General features: G+C 31.8%; 2 protein-coding genes across 5 annotated transcripts in view; one reads left to right on the forward strand and one right to left on the reverse strand.

Moving 5' to 3' along the window:
• The window catches only part of LOC106460609 (DNA polymerase beta-like), a 52,354-nt gene extending 44,684 nt beyond the window's left edge, over positions 1–7,670 (forward strand). The window contains exons 11-13 of the mRNA XM_013920328.2: positions 5,124–5,188; positions 5,796–5,935; positions 6,617–7,670. Of these exons, the coding sequence (XP_013775782.1) occupies positions 5,124–5,188; positions 5,796–5,935; positions 6,617–6,711 (300 nt within the window). The 3' untranslated portion in view covers positions 6,712–7,670. The remainder of the gene's footprint in view (positions 1–5,123; positions 5,189–5,795; positions 5,936–6,616) is intronic.
• Positions 7,671–8,096: 426 nt separating this feature from the next.
• The window catches only part of LOC106460610 (trans-Golgi network integral membrane protein TGN38-like), a 29,034-nt gene continuing 12,558 nt past the window's right edge, over positions 8,097–24,572 (reverse strand). For 2 of the 4 annotated variants that reach the window (XM_022387365.1, XM_013920329.2), the window contains exons 3-6: positions 21,798–22,792; positions 18,373–18,438; positions 17,353–17,528; positions 8,097–9,022 (exon numbers count right to left, since the gene is read on the reverse strand). In XM_022387365.1, coding sequence (XP_022243073.1) covers positions 8,897–9,022; positions 17,353–17,528; positions 18,373–18,438; positions 21,798–22,269 — 840 coding nt within the window. In that variant the 5' untranslated portion in view covers positions 22,270–22,792 and the 3' untranslated portion in view covers positions 8,097–8,896. Of the gene's footprint in view, positions 9,023–14,339; positions 14,445–17,352; positions 17,529–18,372; positions 18,439–21,797; positions 22,793–24,572 lie in introns of all 4 variants that reach the window. The other 2 variants (XM_022387367.1, XM_013920330.2) reach the window with 2 other exon arrangements.

Consider the following 24,572-nt stretch of genomic DNA (forward strand, 5'->3'; position numbering starts at 1 on the left):
CTCGCACATCGTGAACCCTCGATAAGATATCAAGGAATTTCCAAACAAGAAAGAAGACTGTATATTGCTTGTAAGTCTGTGAAACTTTAGTTTATAAATCATTGTTTGTAATAACTATTTGCAATAACTGTTATTGTAAATTGAATTTTTGTATGTATATTAAAACGTATTTATGTTAAAAAAGAAAGCTGTGTGTATCAATTTTCTTGGCAAATATCATAAACTGACTATATAATGGCTTTTACTTAACTGCTAAATCCAAAGTACAATTTAACTACTAAATTTAAATTTATTAGTTAACTTAATATCAGGCTATTTGAAATTCTAATACGTAACAAATATGTTCGTCCTCACGAGTAAAGCAGACAGGGATTGCTATCCATCTCTGATACTCCATGGCATTGAGAATCTTCCTACCACAGACCTGATATGTGGTTCCAGATGCTTCCAGGTGTTGGTTGATTGACTCTGTTGATGTGGTAGCTCTGCTTTTTAAGACAAGGTATCATGGTCACCCATTGCACTGTCTCTGGTAATGCAATCCTCCAGACTCTCCAACTCATTTATCCCTCCTTTCTTCTAGTGGAGTATGAGAGTCCTTGCCACTTACCAGTTCCTAGTCACTGGAGTGGTGGACTGTCCTCGTGAGTGATTGATTCATCATATCAATCAGTTGAGAGTAGGGTAGTGGCATTCTGTGGGTATCGATGGCATATAGCACTTCCTACCATGAACCTAAGGTACAATTCCAGATGCTGCCAGGTTTTGGTTCTATATATATTTGGTTAATATACATATGGCAGATTGCCTTTTCCTACCATGACATTCCTCCTTTCTACCATCCTCCAGATGTGGTGCCTGGGGGGTCAGGTATTGGTTGGAGATTGTCCAGCTAAGTAAGTCCTCATGTACTGGCCAGTATCCCTCCTCCTACTGTGGACTGCATGAAAAATGCCTAGTGCCACCAGGTTTTGGACTGGAGATGTACCCCAGGTTTGAAGTCCCTCATCCTGTTGTCTGCTAGATATTGGTTCCCGGCAGATCTGGTGTTGGTTGTAGCTGGATGCAGCACATGTATTTCCACTTGTGTACAGTCAGGTATCTTCCTCTTATTGTGGACTGGAAGAAACCCAATGCTGCCAGGTTTTGGACCAGAGATGTAATCCCACTGGGGCTTTCCACCTTCCTACTATCTGATGGATTTTGGTTCCCGGTGGATCACGTGTTGGTTGGGTTGAAATGCACGTAAATGGAGACGGATTTTTTAGTCTTCCCTACCAATTCCCGTTTCAAGGTAGGTGATCCTCTGCATTTTGAAGAACTGATGTACAATTCCAGATGCTGCCAGGTGTTGGATAAAGTTGAACTACCACTACGGTCTGTCACACTCTAGCAGCTTGACACCCAGGGGTCCCATTAATAGGTAATACGTATATTGGATTCCTTCATGGTTTTCCAACTTTTATGTTTACAACACAGTCATAAAAGAGCAAAGAGTATACCTGGATCAGATGTGGTATGGTCTCCTGCTGTGGTGTGATTATTATTATTTTTTTGGTTCCACACCTTGTGGTCTCTCTGGGCACTTCCTAAAGGGGGATCATTTTTTCACTAGACCTCCACCAGTTCAGTGTGGGATTCTAGATATTTTGTAAAAGGAGGTAAAACATTATATTGGGAGTTAACGTTTTCCTAAACTGAAAGTGTATTTCTGGTAGATACTTACCTCCGCTCACATTTCCCACCTAGACTCCCCACTTCTGGTGATACGTGGTGTAGGTCTTGTGACCAATCTCGAAGTGACTAACAAGTGCAACTGTGGAGAGGGCACTAGTTACTTTAGTGGTTGTGTTGTGCTCCTATTGGTGGAGAGCTGCTGCATAATCATTTACATGTGGATATGCAGAAATGGGAGGTGGAAAGCTAGAGGCAAGCATTGAAAATTTGTTCCAATAGAGGGCAGTACTAATCAAGAAAAGCTATTTTGTGAGAGGAGGTATCTATCAGAAATACATTTTCAGTTTAGAAAAATGTTAACTTTTCAAACTCTTCCTGATTTACTGAGGTATCATTATATTTGTTCAACTCAAATTGACGTGCCCCTCCTATATCCTCAGACTATGAAGTAATATCTTCGATTCTTTCTCTGATATTGCTATTAGATATGTCTGTAAAAAACAGAAAGAGCACTTCTACACTACATAAAACATACAGTAATCTGTTTTTGGGGGGATGTGTGAAAGCTGACAATTCACAGTGGGAACTTGACGGGCTTCGATAGAAGACAATACTGAGGAGTTTAAAAATGTTAACCTTTTTATGGGTAATATAGAGAACCAGGTAAATTATAATAGTTTTTAGACATTTTAAAGTAGTATTTGATGTATTTATTACATTCTACATTTCAAAGCTACATGAATATTATTTTTGGACAACCAATATAGTGTGAAACAAGTAGTCCTATTTAAGTATGTTCTTGAGTACAAATAGGCCTATAAGTGATAGTAAGTGGTAAAATTCTTGTTTCTTATCTATACTTTTTAACAAAACTAACTAAAGTGTAAGAATTTGAAAATTATTAGGTTAAGTAAGAAAACTTAAATGAAAAACAATCAAAATCCAATGAAAATTTCATCTTGATAAATACATGTGTGATGAGCAGTGACAAGCAGCTTGTGATGAATCAACATAACTCAATACTTAGTTTATCATAACTTGGACTAACATCTCTCCTTGTGATTTATGGCTTTGTTAGATTAATTAGACATAGTTCAAAGAGCAATAAAACAATAAGATTTGATGGAAATAGATGTAAATTGTTTAGAACCTGAGTCTTTTTTTTTGTTCTAGAAAACACAAAAGCATTTTTGATTTTATTTAATATTTTTCAACTTTTACTATGGATGATTTTAGTACAGTGATTGTTAAGGAAAATAGGACAAAAGATTAAAGGTTTACAAAAATAAATTTTTGATATTCATTTAGTATGTACTAGAAGCTATGCAATTGAAATATGAAATCTATAAGATAAAAAAGGTCTTAACATGAAAATCACTTAGCACTCATACTAGTTGGACTCGGTAAATTCAGACAAATATTTAGTAAAAATACTTTTATTGAAAATTCTGATTTTTTTTTTTTGTACAACACATTTTGTAATGTTTAATAAAAGTCTACCAAATTTCTTGAAGTTACACTTTGTAAATTCAGAACTATAGTAAACTTTGCTCTGTATAAAACTTAATAGAAATTGGGATGATGCATAGTCACAAAAGGTTAAAAATTAAAATCCGAAACTTTTCAGTATATTATAGTTTACCTACAATACAGCAAGGAGTCTATTAAGAACAATTGTCCTTTGAACCTCTGAATCAAGGTATTTTTCAGAAAATATTTAGAAGCTGATAAATTATATTTATCAAATTAAAACAGTTTCAAACTTAGCTCAGTTACGTTATACATTAATTTCATCACTCGTAAATTGAAACAAAAAAAGAACAAAGATGTACTTACAATATTGCATTAATGAAAACTTTAAAGGAGAAATATAAATATTGAAAATAGTTTTATAATGTTAATTTTCTTACCTCTGAAATTAAAATGTAGGATCTTGTTGTTCATAACATATTTTTAGAATAAAGGATTTGCCTGAAACTTTGCAAACCATGTTAATTGTAGCAATAGAGTGCTCAAAATTGAAATTTAACAAATTATAATCTTAATGTAAACCAAAGCTGAGAATCTCACTTCCATAGGTTTTGTGTAAGTGTGGCCAACTATTTATTCATGAGACTACTAACTTGGCATTCATGTGTTAAGAAATCAAATTTGGTAACAAAACTTATAATGTAGTATTGCAGGCCAATCATACATTTTCTACTTTCAAACGTTTTCATTTATTCTGAATCTGTGAAGTTTTTGTTAATTTCATTTCATTCTAGCTGCCTTTGTGATTCCTTGTAGATTGCATCTGTTCTGACCGTGGAGGGATATTGCTGTACATTGTGCCAATATGTAATTGACAGCAATGCCCTTTAGTGGTAAAACTGGTAATATTTTGAGGCTATGTCCTTCCTTTTGTTGAATGAGAATGACCAGTTTCATAGGTAGCACTAGTTACAATGGGTAAATCCAACATTTCATGTTAAGTAAGAAACATTTGAAGTACAAAAATTACACAGGATTTAAGTGGGAAGACATCTTGAGGGAAGAACATCAATTGATCACTTCAGAAGTCCACTGCAAGTACATACACTGTGTTTTTATAAATATTGTTCTTATTTTGTGTTGAACATCATGTCCAGTATCTATTTCTTATCTATAACACTCAGTCACAGTATCACTTCATGATTTATCCATCCTCCCTAAAATTGACCTACCTAATACTTTTTTGTGGAAATCAGTTTATCCTGAGAATACCACAGAAATATAGTTTTTGAGCAGTGTTGTTTCTCATCAAACATGCTTGGTCAGTGATAGAAATTGTTACTTAGTCAAGCTTTATTTGTGAAAAATGACTAGGTGGAATCATTAAATATGTATACACACTTTTATGCTCTTTCTTGCCAAAAAAGTGTTTGAGGCTGTTTGGTTTCCAGATAATTTTGTTACTCAAATTTTCTTCATATCTCACAGGCTGAATTGAAATATTTAAACATGTATAAAATGCACTACTGGGTAACAATCTGTTATCAACTTAGTTGGGCTGATAAATATTAATGCTGAAAACAGTAGGTCTCAACTAGTAATGGTACAAGTTTTCTTTCTTAATGTTAGCTTATATGCTTTCACACCACAATTCATCTTCTTCAAATCTGAAAAAAGAACAACAGAAACTGGGTTCTAACATTGAATAGCCTCAAACTGTCTTCAAGAATGAAAATATTTGTAGGTGTCTAAAACTACATATTTTTCTATCCTTTATGGCCTCTTGTATTAAATACCGTTACTCTGACACAGGTTTCTTATATACTACTACTTCAGTTCATATATGTATATCACTACCTAGTGGTTTGGTCTATACCAAGCCATAAGAGAGGTGCGATTGTTTCAACATCTTATTTTAACTAGTCAGATGTTGTAGAGTGGAATTTTAAGTGGTGATAACATCTTTGTATTTTAAGGGTGTATGTCATCAGAAGACAGGGAAAAACAGTAAATCAGTCCTACACAGAAGACTTGACATCAGGTGAGACACTTACTGATTCTTTTATCACTTTGTGTTATTTTGAGCAAATAATCTCGGCAAACATGCAGACTATCAAACTTTTAGTACAGTTGATACTCAAGAGGAAAATTCATGTGCAAATATGCTTCAGTAGACATTTCTGCAATTAAATTCTTTTGTATTATTATAGAAGTACTTTTGCAATAAAGATACTAATTTGACTGCAGATGTTTTGTAGGTTTCTGATAGTATGATATAATTTGATCTTGATCAAGAGTATTGTTACCTAGTCTGGTCAATTATAAATTTGTCAGTTTCTGTAGTTTTTCTCAAAACTTTTAGTCAGGAGTTGTGAGTACAACAATTGACAGGAGTGAAGTATCAAATTAAATATGTTGATGATAATAGAAATTACAAAATCATGCTAAAGGAAGTCATTTTAGTATTTTTTCAAAACGGTGTCTTACAAGATAATTTATAGAAATACTAAATCATATAACGTGTTTGTTTTTTTTTAAATTGAAACTACATACTATTTATTTTAAGTATCATGCACTTTAAGTATTTTCACTGTGAGAAGGAAGAAATCAAGAAAATAAACAGCTAATGTTTGTTACCCTTTCACTAGACTTATTCCACATGACCAATTCTTCACTGGAGTCTTGTACTTCACGGGAAGTGACACATTTAATAAAATGATGAGAACGCATGCTCTGGAGAAAGGATTTACACTGAATGAATATACGCTACGGCCTTTGGGAAGCACCAGTAAGTTTGGAAAAATAATAATTTTACTTTATCAGAGATTTTGGACTAATTACAGCCCTTCAAATGCCAGTAGAACTGACTCAAACTTTATGTATTATAAAACTGAATGCAACATGAATGAGTTATTTCACATCACAAGTTTCATATTTAAAACAGAGAGAATTAAGCTCCTCATTTCTTTAGTTATTCATTAAACATCAATTTTTCAAGTTTTGAGTGAAATGTATCTTAAAGAAAGAGAATGGCTACTAAACATCACTAGGTAAAAAGCACAAAGTTCAAATGTAAATATTAAGTAAAATATTGTTCACTTAAATGATGTGTAACATATGGAAAAAAAAAGAAGAGAGGACAAAACACCCAATAATGATAAATTGCAATTAACAGCTTAGATTTTATAATGACATTGCAAGGTAGTTAGTTTTCTTGGTTAAAACTAAAATATTGTTTACATTTTCTTCTTCCTCTTTGGTTTTGTGGTAGGGGTTACAAATGGATTATAAATTGATATATGCAAGAAAGATTTTTCAAAACATTTTTATAGGGTAAGTCCAGTAACAGATAAACTTCCTAGGTGGAAACAATTCAAATTCGAACAAATTTTAACAAATAAAAAAAACTTTGAGGATCATTTAAGTTCTTTATCCAAGATGATACAAGAACATTCTGATTTGTTTACAGGAGTTGCAGGAGAAGCACTTCCCATTACTAGTGAAAGGGACATCTTTGAGTACATTGACTATCCCTACAAAGCTCCTGAGGAAAGAAACTTATGAATATTTAGCATTAAGATGTCATCATAAATTAAATTTATTGTGTACACAGTGTTTGCCTTTTCAAGTAGGAGAGTAATCTCAAAATCTTATTTTACATTTTTAACTTTTCATCCAAAGCTGAAGTCTTTAATTAAATTGTGTGTCATATAGTTCATTGATAGTTATGCCAAACACTATTTTGTGATCAGAAACCTCAAAATAAAATTCTGTACTTTTGTGTTGCTGTTTCGTATATATTCTTTTGTGGAAAGAAAAGTAGCTGTATTAATGTACAGAACTTCATTTTCAAATTGTATGAACTAGATTTCCACAATATTTTATGTGAAAGATGATAAAGGAACCAACTCTGATGTCATTGAGTTATTGGTACACAACCAAACTGTGTGTGTGTGTGTGTGTGTGTGTGTGTGTGTCTATAGCAGGAATATTGTTCACAGTATAAAAAAAAAAACATACGGTTGTCATACAATTCACAAGAATATTTTCTAGCACATTTATGGAAGCTTGAACTCTTTCTTTGCATACAGATTTACCTATGTTCATGTGATTTAAACAATTAACAAGAGGATTTTCTTAAGAGCATTCTATGGAACTTTTCTGCTATTTCCTTGATTTCAAGATAAATATTTCAGGCTCCATCTCCCTCCCTTTTGCAACTAATCTAATTTCCAAAGATCAGTTTGTATCAAATCTTTCAAAAGTCTACAACATATCCTGGTAAGAGCTAAATAACCTGATAATCTCAACAAATGAAAACATAGATATAGTTTATAGCATTCCTGCAATGGTGATGAAACACTACAGATAGAGGAAGAAGTACCAATCGGAGATCAGTAAAACGTGCAGATGCAATACCCGAAATAATTTGTCATAGAACATTATTACAACATGACTTATTTGAATGGGAGTAGTACATGATTTTTAGATACTACACAACACTGGGAACTTAAAAAAAAAAATATTCAAATTTTTTTATAGTTTAGAGCTGTCTATGAGAATTATGTTGCTGTTTCACGTCAGTGGGAGTGCACGGTGATATTTGTGTGGAGACTAAAAATACTTTTGTTCATCATACACAGTTTGTATATTGTACTTGCATACCTCTACAATGAATATCTACAACTTTTTCAGTATCCCTCTATTTTATAGCTGGTTTTTACTCCCATCTACCACAAAATGTCACCAAAGCAGTAATGTTGAGTGAAATGAATAGTTGATCAATATACATGTTGAATTAGCACTGTGTAAAATGCCATTAATTTCTAGTTTAAAAAAAAAAAAAGTGTTCCAATGCTGAATATTAAATAAGTCAAGTTTTTCACAAACACCATGTAATTATTATAGGTTAGAGTGTTTTGAAAGTAATTAATTAAAAGACATTTTCAGAATATGTTACTCATGTAACAATGTACTTCTTTACAGAATATTTATTAACAATAGAACAAAATAAACCGTACAGCAGTGCAAGTCCAAATTAAAACTGAAAGAACAGTGTTGAGTGGTGCACTATTACAATCTCAAAATCAAGAGGTAAAAATTTACTAGCAGTCTTTGATTCAGTATAGCCTATGGTCAGTTTTAAATCCTACACATACTAATAACATTACAGGAAATGATTACAAATTATTATTGATAAGAGCAACACACTACATTTGAAGTTCAACACTGCTGCAGGAGTACAATTATATTCACTTACTATTTCTACTATCTATCTTACAAAATCAAGAACATCCTCAAAAGCAGAATTTATGTTAGGATTATAAAGATCACAAACACTATACACCAGGTACTAAGTTTCAGTACTGGCACTACTACTTAAACACCTGTATTGAAGACTGATTATTTTTCATTAATCCACAGAATTAAGATTACTTCATTTTAATGACAAGATAAATCTTTACCACGACCTTGCTTCAGCACAGTGAAAGTAACATGAAAAACAATTAGGTGTGTGAGAAAAGTTTTTAAAGTGGGACAAATTATTAGTGAGAAACTGAATCACAACAATATTTTTAGAACAACTTAATAATAATTACTAAGAACACAAAACATTACCAGAAGTGTCAAAAAGCTTTCAAACCACAACTGAAGTATAACACTATAAATATTTAAACCTATATATATACGTGTTATTACAACTAGAACAGGAATGCAGGATAAGATTTAAATTTTATTGCATATTAAGCTAGAAGGATATTTGCTTTGTTTTGCCAGTGCTATCATCACTCATTTCAGAATTTAATTTCCTGTAACCATGCCCTTCTGCTCTTCGTTTCCTCTCGTGTCTTCCCTCAATGATTAAAGCTATGATCTAAAATAGAAAACAGAATTACACATGATATAAATTAATCAATTATTAAAACTTCATAACATGAATTTGAAAAAAATAAATGCTATGCTTATCAAAGATTTTGAGAACAAAATGCCTACTGGTGCTTAGCTTTCTTAATACTTACGCTAGTGTAAAAACTTGCAGTGCAATTCTTTTTTGTAATACATAGAAGACCAAATTTCTTTAGTAGTGTGTTTGGGAGATGATGACGACTCAAAATTCTTAAAACCTAAAACAAGTGCAAGTTATGTTAACATATGTTGAATTTCCAGAAGAAGAAGAAAAAATAAATTAAAAGCTATTGATGCAATAAGGCAAAAAAAGCTTTCCATTCATATTAAACATTTTCAGGTTTTTGATATAATAATTTCACTTTTTAAAGATTTTTTTGTGCCTTTTGATAATTTCACAGATTGTATTTCATGATTATATTTCAATAAACACGAATAATCATCATTTGCAAGCACTATAGTAATTAACAGGTGTATTGCACCTACTCTACAATGTGAACACTTCAAATCCTTCATCTTCTGTGTGTCTGATCTAAAATACGAGACCCTGAGGATAAAGTGTCTTCAAACCCTATTTTATTTTCTGAAAGTTTAAGATCTTAGATGTTCCATCAATGTAAGAACATATTACTCTCTTTTGGCTCCACTTTTAAATATGCTATGTACATCCAATAGGGTAGAATCCCCAAGAGTCAAACGTACAAAGCAAGCAATTTAAAAACAACCTAATTCTACTTAGGTTTTATTTCTGATCTCACTACTTATACAAATTTAGAGGAAAGAAATTATTATGTTCAATATTTGTGAATATGAATAATGTCCCTTTTTAAACAATCCATGTATTTTAACTATACATGATTTAGGATAATGGCTGGTGAATAGTATTTAATATGTAATTCAACTTGTCAATAAGCCAGATTCAATAAATTGTTTTACTACATAAATATCATATGTAGACTAGCTGTCATTTTCATATTTATAGGTGGTAAAAAAAGAAACAAGTTGTAACATATTTATTGATTAATAAAGGTAAAGATTTTGAGTGTTATGTTTTTTTTTTGTTTCCAAAACAATAGCTTATTATTATTTAAATATTTTTATGACTGGGCCTGCTCAGACCCCAGAAGAATGAATATGGAAAATTTTTACAGAAGACTAATGCAGGGTTAATTGCTTTAGTGTGAAGATGATGCAATGTATTTAGTTCTCATATGTTAGGCTTAACAGTTTTGTCAACAGGCTAACTTATATTAAGTATTGATTGTTCATTCCTAGATTACAATAGTTAAGAGTAATGTAGGTGTAAAGGTTAACAGTTTATTAACTCAAGTCTGGCATACACTTTTAAGGAAGCTAGTGGTGAAGATATTAAATTTGTTTTTAGAGACTGCAGGTTGGAGAAGAAATTGGAGGCTCTCCTAAATAAAGTAGAGATGACAAATAAAGGAAAGTATAAAATGTTGGAAATGACAGCGGGATTCAAAGAGGAAAAGCTTTTACATGCAAGGGATAAGTGACTTAATCTTTAATAAGCAGGTTCTATTAAGTGACACATTTCAGCCCTTAGCTTGTGCAGGTGAGTAACTATGGAAGGAAAGGAAAACAAAAGTACAGTTTGGGATGGAAATGAAAATCTTTAGAAAGTTATAGTTAAAGGTGATACAGCACATGAATAGGATAGTCTAAAAAAATTATTAGATTATGCTATCAATGGGTAGGAGTGGAGGACATAACCAATAGAGAGTAAGTAACATAGTAAAAGGTGTTAGCAGTGATGCAGCCTTTGTTGTATGTGTTTGTGTGTGTATATATATAGATAGAGAAATGGTGTAAGGAAGGGTATGTCAGAGAAGCTAACTGATAAGTACCAAAGCTCAATAAAAGCAGTTGAAGAAAAGGACCATACTGCTAAGACTTAATTTTAGCGGTTAAATTATAATTTGCTCACTAGAACTAAATGCTGAGATCAGGGTAATAAGTATGACTAGCTAATTGGAATTGTAGGATCAATGCAATGGGAAAAGGAATTTTTTGGAATGGACTTACATTTAAGTAGGATAGGAGCTGGCTTGTTTGCAAGGGTTATTAACTCAGTTGTAAGGGCAGCTTTAAACTAGGACAGTGGTGAGGAACAGGATAAATTAAATTCAGAAAAATAAGATAGAGAAAAGTGTAGTGTAGGAACAAGATACAGAAATAGTTTTAAGAGTAGACTAAATTGTTAACATTGTAATGCTAGAAGTATAAGAAATAAAATAGATGACTATAGAGCACTAGTCAGAAAGGAAGATTCTGATATAATAGGAATAATTTAAACTTGGTTAAGTGTAATAGGTCACTTAAGAGGGATGGAGTACTAGGCGATTGAATCTATTTGGGATTTTGTTAGTGAATATATGGGAAATAAGGCTTTTTTAGTTGGAACTTATTACAGACCACCAAATGAAACTGATGAAATACACATAAACCACCCTAAAAATATTTTTACTAAAAGTTCTTCCCAACCTCCACCCTTAATCATCTATTAACAGCAATTATGTAATTAATATGATAATATGGTGGAGGTTGGGAGGAACTTTTAGTAGAAATATTTTAGGGTGGTTTTATTTTATTTCTACTTTCGATATTAGTAGAACTTCCATATATGGATATGGCAAGCAAAAGCCAAATGCCCATAGACTAGTGGAAAATCAAGCCTCAGAAATGTAACTGAAAAAAAAACTCCACTAAACCCAGTGTCAAACAAACAGGGCCTTGATTAACTCAAGGGAAAAAGCTGTAAATTGAATTTTCAATCACTGTGGTGGACAAACACAAGGAAGCAAAAAGCAGGTGGGGAATGAATGCGAGATATTGAGCTGGGTCAAGCACCTCCCTGGTGAGTATCTACCACAGAGTGAGAAAAACATTCCTCTTGAACCAAGGACAGAGTTAAGTTGGTTCATGTGGGACAGATCTAGGACAGGATGTCAACCTACTATTTTTAGGGAAATGACAAAAAAGTGGGAGTTAAACCCTAAATTAGGTTTGAGGAATTGTTTCATGATGTTATAACCAGATGAGATGGAGAATGAAAATAGAGAGGAAAACCCCCCTAAGAAAACACCTGAGTAACTCGGTAAACAGCAGCAAAGGGAATCCACAGGTGTATAAATGGGAGAGCTAAGCTACCACTAGACCTGAAAGTTCTAGAAACATGTTACTCCCCAGAAACATAATGGCCAGGCTTCAGAGAAGGGGGACACTAGATAGTGACAAGAGGATTAGGAACAGGAAAGGGGGTTCCCCCATGAAGCTGTAGAGAATATGAAACTTGGTAAAGCCCCCCTGGTCGAAAAAAAAGGCAATAGTGAACAATATTGGTTGCTGACAAGCTGCATCAGCTAAAGATTACACAGTATTACAAACTCTCCCAAAAAAACCTCATCACAAAGAAAGGGTGCAATACAGAGGTCCTTGAGGGAAGCTAATGTCAGACAGTAAGGCATTCTGACAAAATACATCCCAGAAACAAGTTAAATGGGACATTTATTTCTTATCAATGAATGAAGAAAAAAAAAAATCAATGGCAAGGTGGAAAACAGGTATGTGCAAGTTTCCTCCCAGTAAAGCTGACAGGGTCATAATGTAAAGCTACAAGAAGGGGGAAGCATGAACAGATAGCAAAGAAATTCAGTAAGTACAACACGAGGATGTATAAATGGAGAAAGAAAAATAAGGAGATCTCCAACCTGAAAAAACAGACTTAAGTGACAAAGGCTTATGCAAAAATGAAGCCTAAGATTTAACAAAAACAAATGGAGAAAAAAAATAACAGACAAAACTGTGTATTCCAAGCAGTGATGAAAAAGGGTGGGGTTTATCTGATCCTTGTCTGGATAATGTAATTAGAAACAAAAGGCATGGAAATAACATTAGTGAAACTCGCTGAAAGATGGGACAAGTCCAGCTGAAGTAATACAAGGTTGGAAATTTTGGGTCCAGGAATGGAACCAACCACCTGGTGCATAATGGTGGTAATACCTCTGACCAATAGAATGCCTCCAATTGCCATTATAGTAATGGGCAACTCCTTTTGAAAAGTGGCAGAACCTCAGGAAATGTCAGAAATGTGAATGCATAATACAGATGATCCACAAAACTGACTTTTTTAAAAATAAATATCAACCTGGTGTATGTTGAGGATGCATAGGCCTAACGATGATATCAGTGAGTAATTATCTAAATCCATATACTGGGTTAAAACAATGTGAACTAGTACTGTAAAAGAAAAGGGATGCGTGTTCCAAAGTTACAAATTTGATTAAAAGAAAACATCAAATCGAAAATAATTTTAATCCAAGTTTAAACCAAAATGTTTACAATTTGGTATCTCTTTTAATAATAAAGAAAACTAAAAGAAACACCACACTATAGTTATAATGAAAGTGTAAAATAGTAAGTACAGAATGCCATTAATTCCCAAGGAAAACATATCTGAACATAATACTGCTTAGGGAAGAAAAAAAAAAAGACTAAGCCTTTATTCAAATGTTAGTGCTTATCAGTGGAGGGTTACAGTAAAATGATGATTACATCATAAGCTAGCACAGTACATGTTAATATATGTAGGTGTACAAACTTCATTCAAGGCTTGTGGCTTCAAGGCAGTTATGCAAAGAGGTAACATTTCTGAATTGTTTTCTCTTTTTTTTTTACAGAAAAAAAAAAGAAAGAAAGAAGAAACGGATTGAGGTGTTTAAAGTGTTAAAGAAAATGATGAATTGATATTTTCAAAACATCTTTTTTTCATACTTATGGTGAGAATGGTAATACTATGGGACACAAACTATAAAGTTTTATTTTTTCTAACAGGGTGGTTGACCTTTGGAATGGGTTGCCTTCAGATATGGTGGTTGCAATAAACTTAAAATAGTTTAAGGAAAAGTTTGACATATGCTTGAATAAGGTCTAGTTTAGTGGAAAGAACAGCCTAGATGGACCAACAAGTTCCTTGTTCTTAAATGGTATATTAAGATGTTAAATAAATAAGAACATATCTTCATGATGTTCATAGCATGTTGTGATTTGTGTGCACAGTTATGCAGGCTGAAGGATGCAATAATAACAGTAATTTCTTGTTAATTAGCTGCACATAACATTTCTCAACTATGCCTTTTAAGTGTAGTTTTAAAAAACAAACTGCCAGAACAGAAAAGCAAAGTGCTAGTGTAGTCCCCACACATTTTATCAATCCACAGCATGCTTGTGCACACACACAACTAAACAATTTAATGCTAACATACGCAAAGAAAAGGAGACTCGGATGGCTAAATCAATGGTTTGACTTCACATGCCTGATCAGTGGAATGCTCATTAGGGTACTGTCTTTGATGTATTAAATCCAAAATCTGGAGAAAAGAACAGAGCAACTTATTTTAAATTATCAAAAACCTTACTGAATGGAATGGTGTGGCACACAAACTAATAAAATGGGACTTTTCATACTAAAAACAAATATTACTAAAAATTACATTGAATTCTTTTTAAAAATGAACCTATGAAAACATCAGTAGATAAGACAAAAGATGATTCATTTTAAAATTAATTAATATGTCAGAATTACCCACTAGGTAAATTTATCAGGTCAACTAAATTACATAAACAAAATGCACAATTACATGCACGTGAAAACTACATAGTAATCCTTGTTGTTAATCTAAACACTGCAAATTTCATTCATTGCCTTAGACATATATGAACATGTAAAGTCCAAAACTATTATTTTAATTTGAAGAACCTAGTATTGAATCCATTGGAAAAATGTGTTGATTCTCTATTTCACTATTTGTACCAGGAAACAGATAACACCTATTAGATATGTGCATGTCTTTTTTTTCTGGGAAGTCAACTGCTATAGGTAAGGTGCAAATTTCCTAACAACTATTGAAAAGTAACAATATGTGATCAAACAAGAGGAAAGTGATACAAATTACATACAAGAAATAATTACTTTTTAATTCAACTTATATACATAGCACATTCTAGAATTAGAAATTGGCCTTTAAACGGTTAGCATTTTTCATTTAATCAGTTTATACGTAATATCAGTAGCATACTAATGTATTGAATAATCTTGAGTAATGTTAAAATGATTGACAGTATGTTGCCTTGAGTGTCAAGATATAAGCAGCCTCACTGATACATTAAGTAACACTTCTGTGATAACATGGTCAATAGTGATTCTACAGTGGCTATATCTAAAAATGTCAAACATCCTATGCTTAACTGTTAGAGAAATAAAGTAGTAGTTCCATTTGAGTTTACTCACTAATTATAAGCATTATTTTATTACAAGTTACAGCTTTTACAGTAACAAAGAATAATTTCAAAACAGGTACAACGTTGGTTCACTCTGAGAATAAATAGTTGAACAAATTTTTATGGGAAATACAATAACACCACAAGTCCTCTGATAATTTTTTATTTACAGTTTTGCATAATTTTTTTATGCAGTTATTGTTTTTTAGATTAAAATAATTCAAGTATTGTAACTTGAAAAATTAATTTTCATGAGCCATGAAGTTATCCTAATTATAATTATATTCCAGAGAGCTGTAATTTTGATTTTACAAACATTACCAATAGACATATTTGACAGGTATTTTCAATGCGTATGATATCAGTAAAATACTGTGAATAGGTCCATAGGTACTAACAAAATTAAAATTACAGAGTATTACGTTGCTTAGTTCTTGCCAGTTCTAATTAATAGAAAGAGAGAGGCCGTTACCACAAACTTTTTGACAATGAACTGGATTCAGATACAACCTGTAAAGATGGGGAACATCCTTGTACCAGAAAGAAATAGTATGTGGAATTATATTTTTTGTACAAAAAGTTATTAATAATAACTTCTGAGCGAAAGCAAAGACTGTATAATAATATGTCAATCACACTTTACCCACTATATCCAGTGTTGGCTATATCTTTTACCAGATACCCAAGGCTCTTTAGGTATGCTGGGATACCACAAATAAAGTAATGGTTATGATGCCATTTATACTAGCAACTGCTTTAAAAAAAATGTTACAGCATCAACTGCATTAAGCTGGTAAAGTGCAATTTTTTTTAAAATCAATTTTACTTATGTCCCAATACACCAGAATTAGTGTAAGTTATAAAAAACTATTATATTCCTAGTAAGCTTTCATTCTGAACAACATAATTTATGAAAGGTAAAATTATGGTGACTCATGACCTGGTCTTAAGAAAAATGTTAAGTTTACCATAGCACAGAATAGTGTAAGAAATTTACACCAGATTTATTACTGATGTGTCAGCTTAACTTCTGTAACATTTTCTTGATGTGACAAATTCTTTTAGCTATATCATCATCATCACTAGCAAGTAGCATACAATAGAAACTAAATTCATTTCAGTTTGATAAAATTTCTAACAAAAAGTACAGTAAAACCTCAATTAATGGGCAGCTAGAAACAACAGACACCCCACCATTAAAGGCAGGCCTTTTCAGTCTCTTATTTTTCTACCATCTGTAACCAAAATAAATCTTGCAATAACAAACACCTCAATATTCCAGATTAAATGCAATGTCATTAATCTCATTCTCCATACAGGTGCTCAATAAAGCAGGCAGTTAACCCGTTCGCTGCAGCCAGATTAAAGTGCAAATGTCCTGACCTTTTAGAGTTATTTTCAACATTTCATTAAATAACTTTACGATTCCTCTTAGCACTGCAAGTACTCAAAATCTTTGTTTTCCAAACTATCTTTTAATAAAAATAACTAAAATTTAAGCATTTGTGAATAAAGGGTATTTACTGGTTGATGAATAAGTCTACTGAAAGGTAAATAGGATTTTATAACTGTGTGCACAAATATCTTTGTATGCCTGTACGTGTAATGTACAAATGCATGGTAACTTTTTATATTTACATGTATTTTCATATCTATGAAATATAAATTAATATAAAAGAAACACATTTCTTTGTTCAATTTGTTTAATGGTTTTACAGTATACACAAAAACACTGTTTACATGCATGTAACAAAAATGGTTTTAAATGCACACACCAAACAAAATGGGGGGGGGGGGCTTAAAATTCAGCAATTTAGTATGGATACAGCTTTTTGCATGGCTCCATTTTGATATTAAGGGCACCTTACTATAGAGGGCATTTGGACGCAGTCGGAAGGGTGCTCTTAATGTTGAGGTTTTACTGTATAACTCCAGCTAGCGTGTTTGTAATTATTACAATATTAGAAAATGAAAAAAAAAATCAGCAAAATGTTTTACCTTTCGCTTGTTATGAAAAACTAGGTAGGCAATAACACAGAGAACAACTGCTGTCAAAAAATAAGCTAGGAAATGAGTGTCTTCTGCTTCTGGGAAAGGTTCAACCATTTTAGGATAGGTAGGGTTGCCAGAGTTTGCCTTATGAGGCACATTCTGGTTTTCATTTGATAGTTTACCTGAAAATGTGTAATACAAATGCTAGTATTATTAGGAGTATTTTAGAAATGCTTTCAGTATAATAAAACATAGTAAAATGAAATTAAAAACAAAAACATTAATGAAAACTAATCAAAATTTTATTGATTTGTTCTACATGAAAAATAGAAAAAAACAAATTTACAAAAACTGGATCCACTACACATAAATTATTCAATCAAAATAAAAAACTAAAAATTGTCCAGTCAAATAAAATATAATGCACATAGTTATTCACGGTTACTTTTAATTTATCTCCTGCATATATCATTGACTCTCCTAATTTCCTTAACTACAACACTTTCTGTAAAGTATTTAAACTTCAATGATAAATAAAACTGCATTCCTTTATTTTAAATAAAAAAAATTCTGATAACTAAATATTATATACAAGAATAGAGTAAACATGAAATTAATTATTTAGCATCAACTATTCTACTGATGAATCTATAGAAGATTAGGTGTAAATTACTGCAAACAAAAGTTTGAGAAACATGGATCCACATGCTTATTCTGTAGATCTCTTGTTATTAGTGTAGGATGCATGTTATAAGCCAAAAAAAAAAGATAAAAAATAAAGGAGGAATTCCATGCTCCCTAATCTACACAGAAGTGCAGGCAAAAGCATAAGCCATGACTGGAGTCTATGTAAATACACAGCAATTCATTTTAAACAACTATGCCTTCAAGAAGAGTGTTGCACATTATCAAGTTGCTTCGTACCGTAGACATAAATGAACATGCAAGTTATTGAAAACAAGGCATAAAATGATTGAAGTGTGTTTGAATTATATGGCAATTTTTAAAGATTGAACATTTACACACCATCCACATATAACAAATCATCATCCTCATCATCTGCATCTTTTTCTGTGAAGTCCCATTGTTCATCTGTAAAACACAGCATTATAATTTTCTTCTGGACACAAAGTAAGCATGAGCTAATAGCTACCAAAATTATAATTTCTTAAGTGCTGTAAAAACAATTTTCATTGCCAATTTGTTTACATACTACAAAACAAAAATAATACTAATAAAAACTGCATGGCCTACTTCAATTGTAGAATTGTCTTTTGAACATTCATATTCTTCATATCAGAATCTTGATATGATAATGGGGATGATAGTAAATAATTAGCATGAGTTGATATGAAACCTACAATCATGCTTTTAAGTAGTACAAATCATGTTTCAAACCCAATGTCACCACTACTGTTGAACATTTTTTTGCTTTAAGTCTCGGTACTGCTGGAGTAAGTTTAAAAAAACAACAACAACAACAACAAATTATTGTTAAGAATTAATCAAAATTGTATTCCAGTAGAACTGATTAAACTTATTTCCAACTGAAAATACGTTTGACATGCACAACAGTCAAAGTAGCACTATTTACATCCCAACTTTATCTTAACATCTGGCTTTTCAGTAGCACTGGCAAACTAAGCAACTGAATACCAATTAAAAGCCTTTTAACTAACCACTATTAAATTTTTATCAAACACAAATTGCCTTGAAATGTACTGAATATATGAGAAAATGTCAAAAACTGTCAGCAGTACTCACTTTATAGCATAATTTAGGCCTAATAAAAATGGGCAATAGAATACCCAGCTGTTTTTCTGCTAAAGCCTAGTCCAAGCAAAGACATTGAATATGATTATTATGATACTAAGATGGTACATTATCACTTTGTGCAAAAATATTGTTTAAGTTATTCTCATTATTACTCACAGTAAATATTAAAAAAAAATACATCCAGTATTTTTTTTTATCTGCAGTATAGCACCTCATAGAATGGCTCCAATTTTTTTTTCAAGTACAAACTTTTAGCTCGTAGGTCAGTTATCTCTTGATTGATTTGAGAACTAATTACAGTTTTGAACTTGGGAGGTCAAATGCCTTTGATTGATGTATTTGATCATGCCCAAGGTCTCATAGATTAATTTACTCTAATCTTGCCTAAAAGAATTTTAATATGAGGGTAGGCTGGTAGTGATCCTGATGAGTAATAAAATGAATCTTGTATATGTGCGCCCCATGCTCGGTATTGCTGGTGCACAAAAATATAGCTAATAAAAAGGAATAAAGGTCTCAGATTAATTTACTTTAATCCTGCATAAATGAATTTCAAGTACTGCAGGTATTGAAGATTCCCTCTGGTTTTCACTTTACAAGTCTATAACAGAACAATTGTACTGAATAGAGAGATACAGCTTGTTTTACAATGCAGGTTATTGTTCTTGCTTCTTCTGGAAGTTCTGTTATACCAAAGAATTTAAAAAGTTCTGTAGTTTAACTATTTATATGTTTTATGCACATTAGTTTTATATATGGTGTTTCCATTGTTTTGTTTCTCTCTCTGGTCTTTGATCATTCTCAGACGTATCTAAAGCTAGGGTAACCATATATCCCCAGCTGAGAAATGTTTCTCCCTGGAGAAAAAATTTTACCTCCAATTACCCTTAAATCCTTATATTTATTATTAAGTATGCAGCAGAAATACATTCCAAATAAAACTTCATATAGTTTTTATTATTATTAGCTTATGTACTGCATCACCATAAGACAATGTTGGTGCAGTTGCCATAACTAAAGTTGGATATATCATAAAAAATTTGTCTGTTTTTTTTTGGACAAAATTCTAAAACAGATGCTTTCAAAGAAATACAACTGGCAGTAATACAAAAAGCTGCCTCCATCTGGAATTATGGTGAGTACAGGTACGATATTTTTGTCACTACATTTTATTTACAAGATATATGGACACCCCATTTACTGATAAAACTGTCTACAACAAATTAGTATTGAAATACTGTGTTAGAAAACTTGAAACAAATAATAATAATAATAATTATTATTATTATTATACATCCCCCCCCCTCTAACACGTAGTATTTCAATATTTAAGCCGTCATGGAGATTTTTAGCAGTATATAACAGTAACAATATATCTGAAACTGAATCTGATGACATTCATATAAAACATTTTTGCCTGCATTCACCATAATTCTACATGCAGGTAACTTGCTGTATTATCAAGTAGATAATTTAACAATCCCACAAAACCATCTGTTTTGGGGGCTTTTGTCCTTCGCTTATTAAGTTTGTTGAACCAAGATTTTCTTTTTTTTTTTGTATACATACACACACACACACACACACACACACACACACATACATATATACACACACACACACACACACACACACAACCTCAAATGACTATCCACCTCATTTACAGATTTTTTTTTTGCACTCCATTAATGTAAACTTCATTAGTGATAAATCAAAAATACTCTCTTAGGTGTCTAATATGATACTGAATGGTGTTCAAGATGCCATTAAATATACAATAATGTCCATTATAAATTTTAAAAACCTGGCATAAAATCTGCCAATAGTCTGTTTAGTCTTTAGAACAGACCACTGTGGGCAGGTTTATTAACTTTTTGTTTTCTACAGTGAAATCTAAAAATGAAGACTTCACCTATACTTTTTATTGCTTAAGGTGATGCAGTTAAATGAATATTTGAGATTGAAGAAAAACAATAGTCAACAGCTAGTTTAACTCAGTACAGGTACACATACTTGCAACAACATATTGGTGACACATACAGCCACATGTAAAGTTACACTTGTCCCTCCAAACACACAAGGAGATTCTACTGCAGTTGGTTTTGATACAGTACTCTATTTTTGTCTCTTTGCCTACTATAAATATCACTGCAAACATATACACCAATGAATCAACTTAGTTATAAATCATATGATCACCCATGATGTTAACAATCTAGTGAGAAGTTCATGTTTGTTAAGGTTTATTAGCTTCAAAAAACATTAAATTTATCTCTAAATATTTCCATTTCAGAATAAGCTTCTTTACAGTATTGACTTGTACAGCATACTAACATTACTAATGCAGAAGTTTAGAGAGTGCAGTTTGTAAGCCATTACAATTTCTCAAGTGCATACACAATACATTTACCTAAAAATATGCTGAAAATAAACCTTTAAAAATCTTTCAACCTTGTTTTTTCTATTTTATTCATGTATTATTAGGTCTCAATTGTTAAAACTGTGTAAAATTCCACCATTTTCAGAGAAATATGATAAAAAAGTTATTTAAAATGCTAAATAAAATAAAAAAGTGTAAAGGTATTTTACAGTGTGACCTCACATATAATCTTTCAATTTTTTTTTAAACTTCTATTTTATTTAACTGCATTAAAATACTGTATGCTCAGTTTTACCTTCTTCGTTAACATCATGAGGAACTAATCCAACTTGGGTGTCTTGATCCAATTGTTTCTTGCCACTTTCATCAACAGGTTGTGAATTCTCCGATATTCCACTGTTTCTTATATACCCTCCTCCAACATTAGGATCTTGTTCATTTGTAAATTTACTAGGATCTTGTTGACTACTAACCATTTTCTTGCCCATTTCATCAACAGGTTGTGAATTCTCCGATATTCCACTGTTTCTTATATACCCTCCTCCAACATTAGGATCCTGTTCATTTGGAAATTTACTAGGATATTGTTGACTACTGACCATTTTCTTGCCCATTTCATCAACAGGTTGTGAATTCTCCGATATTCCACTGTTCCTTATATACCCTCCTCCAACATTAGGATCCTGTTCATTTGAAAATTTACTAGGATCTTGTTGACTACTAACCATTTTCTTGCCCATTTCATCAACAGGTTGTGAATTCTCCATATTCCACTGTTTCTTATATACCCTCCTCCAGCATTAGGATCCTGTTCATTTGGAAATTTACTAGGATATTGTTGACTACTGACCATTTTCTTGCCCATTTCATCAACAGGTTGTGAATTCTCCGATATTCCATTGTTTCTTATATACCCTCCTCCAACATAAGGATCCTGTTCATTTGGAAATTTACTAGGATATTGTTGACTACTAACAATTTTCTTGCCCATTTCATCAACAGGTTGCAAATTCTCTGGCACACTATTAATTATTGTGCTTTCTGAAAGTCTTAGAGGAGTAGGATCAACATTTTTTCCATTATTAAGAGAAATAGAAGATATTTCAGAATTTGTTTTATTTTGTATAGGATTCTGAATTTGTTGATGGGTACTTCCATTTACTATACTACCAGCCACTTGATGACTTTTTGCATCATTAGGGAAATCATTGGGATTTCCTGAATTTGTTGGTTTCCATGTCGAAATAAAACTGGATGGCGACATAGATAAATGCTGTTTAGGGAAAGTTGCTGCAGATAAAATAAATATAAATTTTGTTATAACATTCAGCAGAGCATTATTTTATACATTCTGCAAAAATAATTAAATTTATTACATTTTCACTTTTGCATTAGAAAATTGGATTTTGAGAAAATATTAAGTTCCTTGTACTTTCCGATATTTTTGTGAATATATTTTTATACACACACACATCACAAACATGAATATTTACATCCAAAACAATTTCTACAATTATAAACTGCATCTAGATAAGGATAGATATCATTAAAGTGGTGATAAATAAGTAAACTTAATAATTTATAGTGAGAAGGAATCTATAATGTTTTGGGAAATGGACTAAAATTTTTCAATTGCAGGAAAACTAATGACACTATAATGAAAATTTTCAATACAGCACTAAATTTCCCAGGTTTATAGTATTATTTTACAAATTATAGCTTTTTCAAGGAAGCAAGAAGTTTTATTGAAACATGTACAACATTGTTGGTGCAATCATTCTCGAGTACACTGGTCGTATCCAATTTAGTAAAAATTTTTTCTTACTGCAAAAGCTGTAACTCAAAGAAAATACTTATCATCGTTAAGTAAACTTAAACAACAACTATTTATAATATTAGTTTAAATAAATTATACATGCAGGTTCAGTCCAACAAGTAAAGTCTCGTGCATTTGGTTACTAAATACAATACAAGCAACGTAGAGATATTCATTCCAAAACACAAATTTAAGTTGAGCTTTTTCCTGTAGAAAACTTCAAACTATTGGTATGCCTCATTAAAAAACAAATATTAGATATAAAATAGCCAAACTAATACAAACTTTATAAGTTTTAGAATTGACAAGAAGTAAATATTTACTATTCTGACTTACAGCTGTCTAGACAATATTGCTATTAAAATCAAGGATTTACGAACAAGGCTTGTTGATTTAATAATATGGTAGCTTCTAATTTAACAAACCATTAAACTCACCATAATGTTGTAATTTTTGATTTTATAAAATAGTAGCAAGCTACCTATTGAAACCAAGATCTTACTATGTATAGTAAAAATAACGTAATTTGATTTCTCTGTCCGACCCTACATACTTTTAGATTATGCCGTCCAAAATTAAAAGTGTTGATTACTTAACGTATAACAATAGTGTATTGTTCCATTTGTCTTTTTGAAGTGGATGAGACTTACAGTATGTTGGCTTTCATTAAAAGACAATAATTGACAATAGCATCAGAAACTGTACATGGTTCATTAACTTTGAAGAAAGACATAAAAACACATAAGGAATTATAAAAAAACATTATCTGCTAGAAAGAGCCACAGGCCAACTATTTTGCATATTTCATAAGACGAGCTAAGCTCAAGATTATAAAGGCTGGTTACAAACTCTATAATCTCTTTTGTAATGGATACGATACAACAGTATTTATAGTGTTCATAATCAGTATCATAGCAACATTAGAAATGCTTAAAGCTTTGATGGCTAACAGGATAAATGATAAGGTTGTTTTATTCTTGCTACATGTTGTATAATGCAGTAAATGAATTCATTACATCTGGGGTCACAAAGGTTACTTTGAATATTTATTATTGCGCTTGGTTTGGTTGATTGAACTGTTCAAAAATTAACAGATACCACAACAAAACTTCTGTTATAATTGCATTTATATCAATTAAAATTTCAATCACTAAAATTTACACAATAATCACTAGTTTCTTTCAATACTAGCAACAGTAAGATTTAAAGCAAATAAAATTTTAGCTACTAACACAACTAGCTACATTTTAAAAC

This window comes from Limulus polyphemus, unplaced genomic scaffold, assembly GCF_000517525.1.
Source record: "Limulus polyphemus unplaced genomic scaffold, Limulus_polyphemus-2.1.2 Scaffold803, whole genome shotgun sequence".
In the NCBI taxonomy this organism is placed as follows: domain Eukaryota; kingdom Metazoa; phylum Arthropoda; class Merostomata; order Xiphosura; family Limulidae; genus Limulus; species Limulus polyphemus.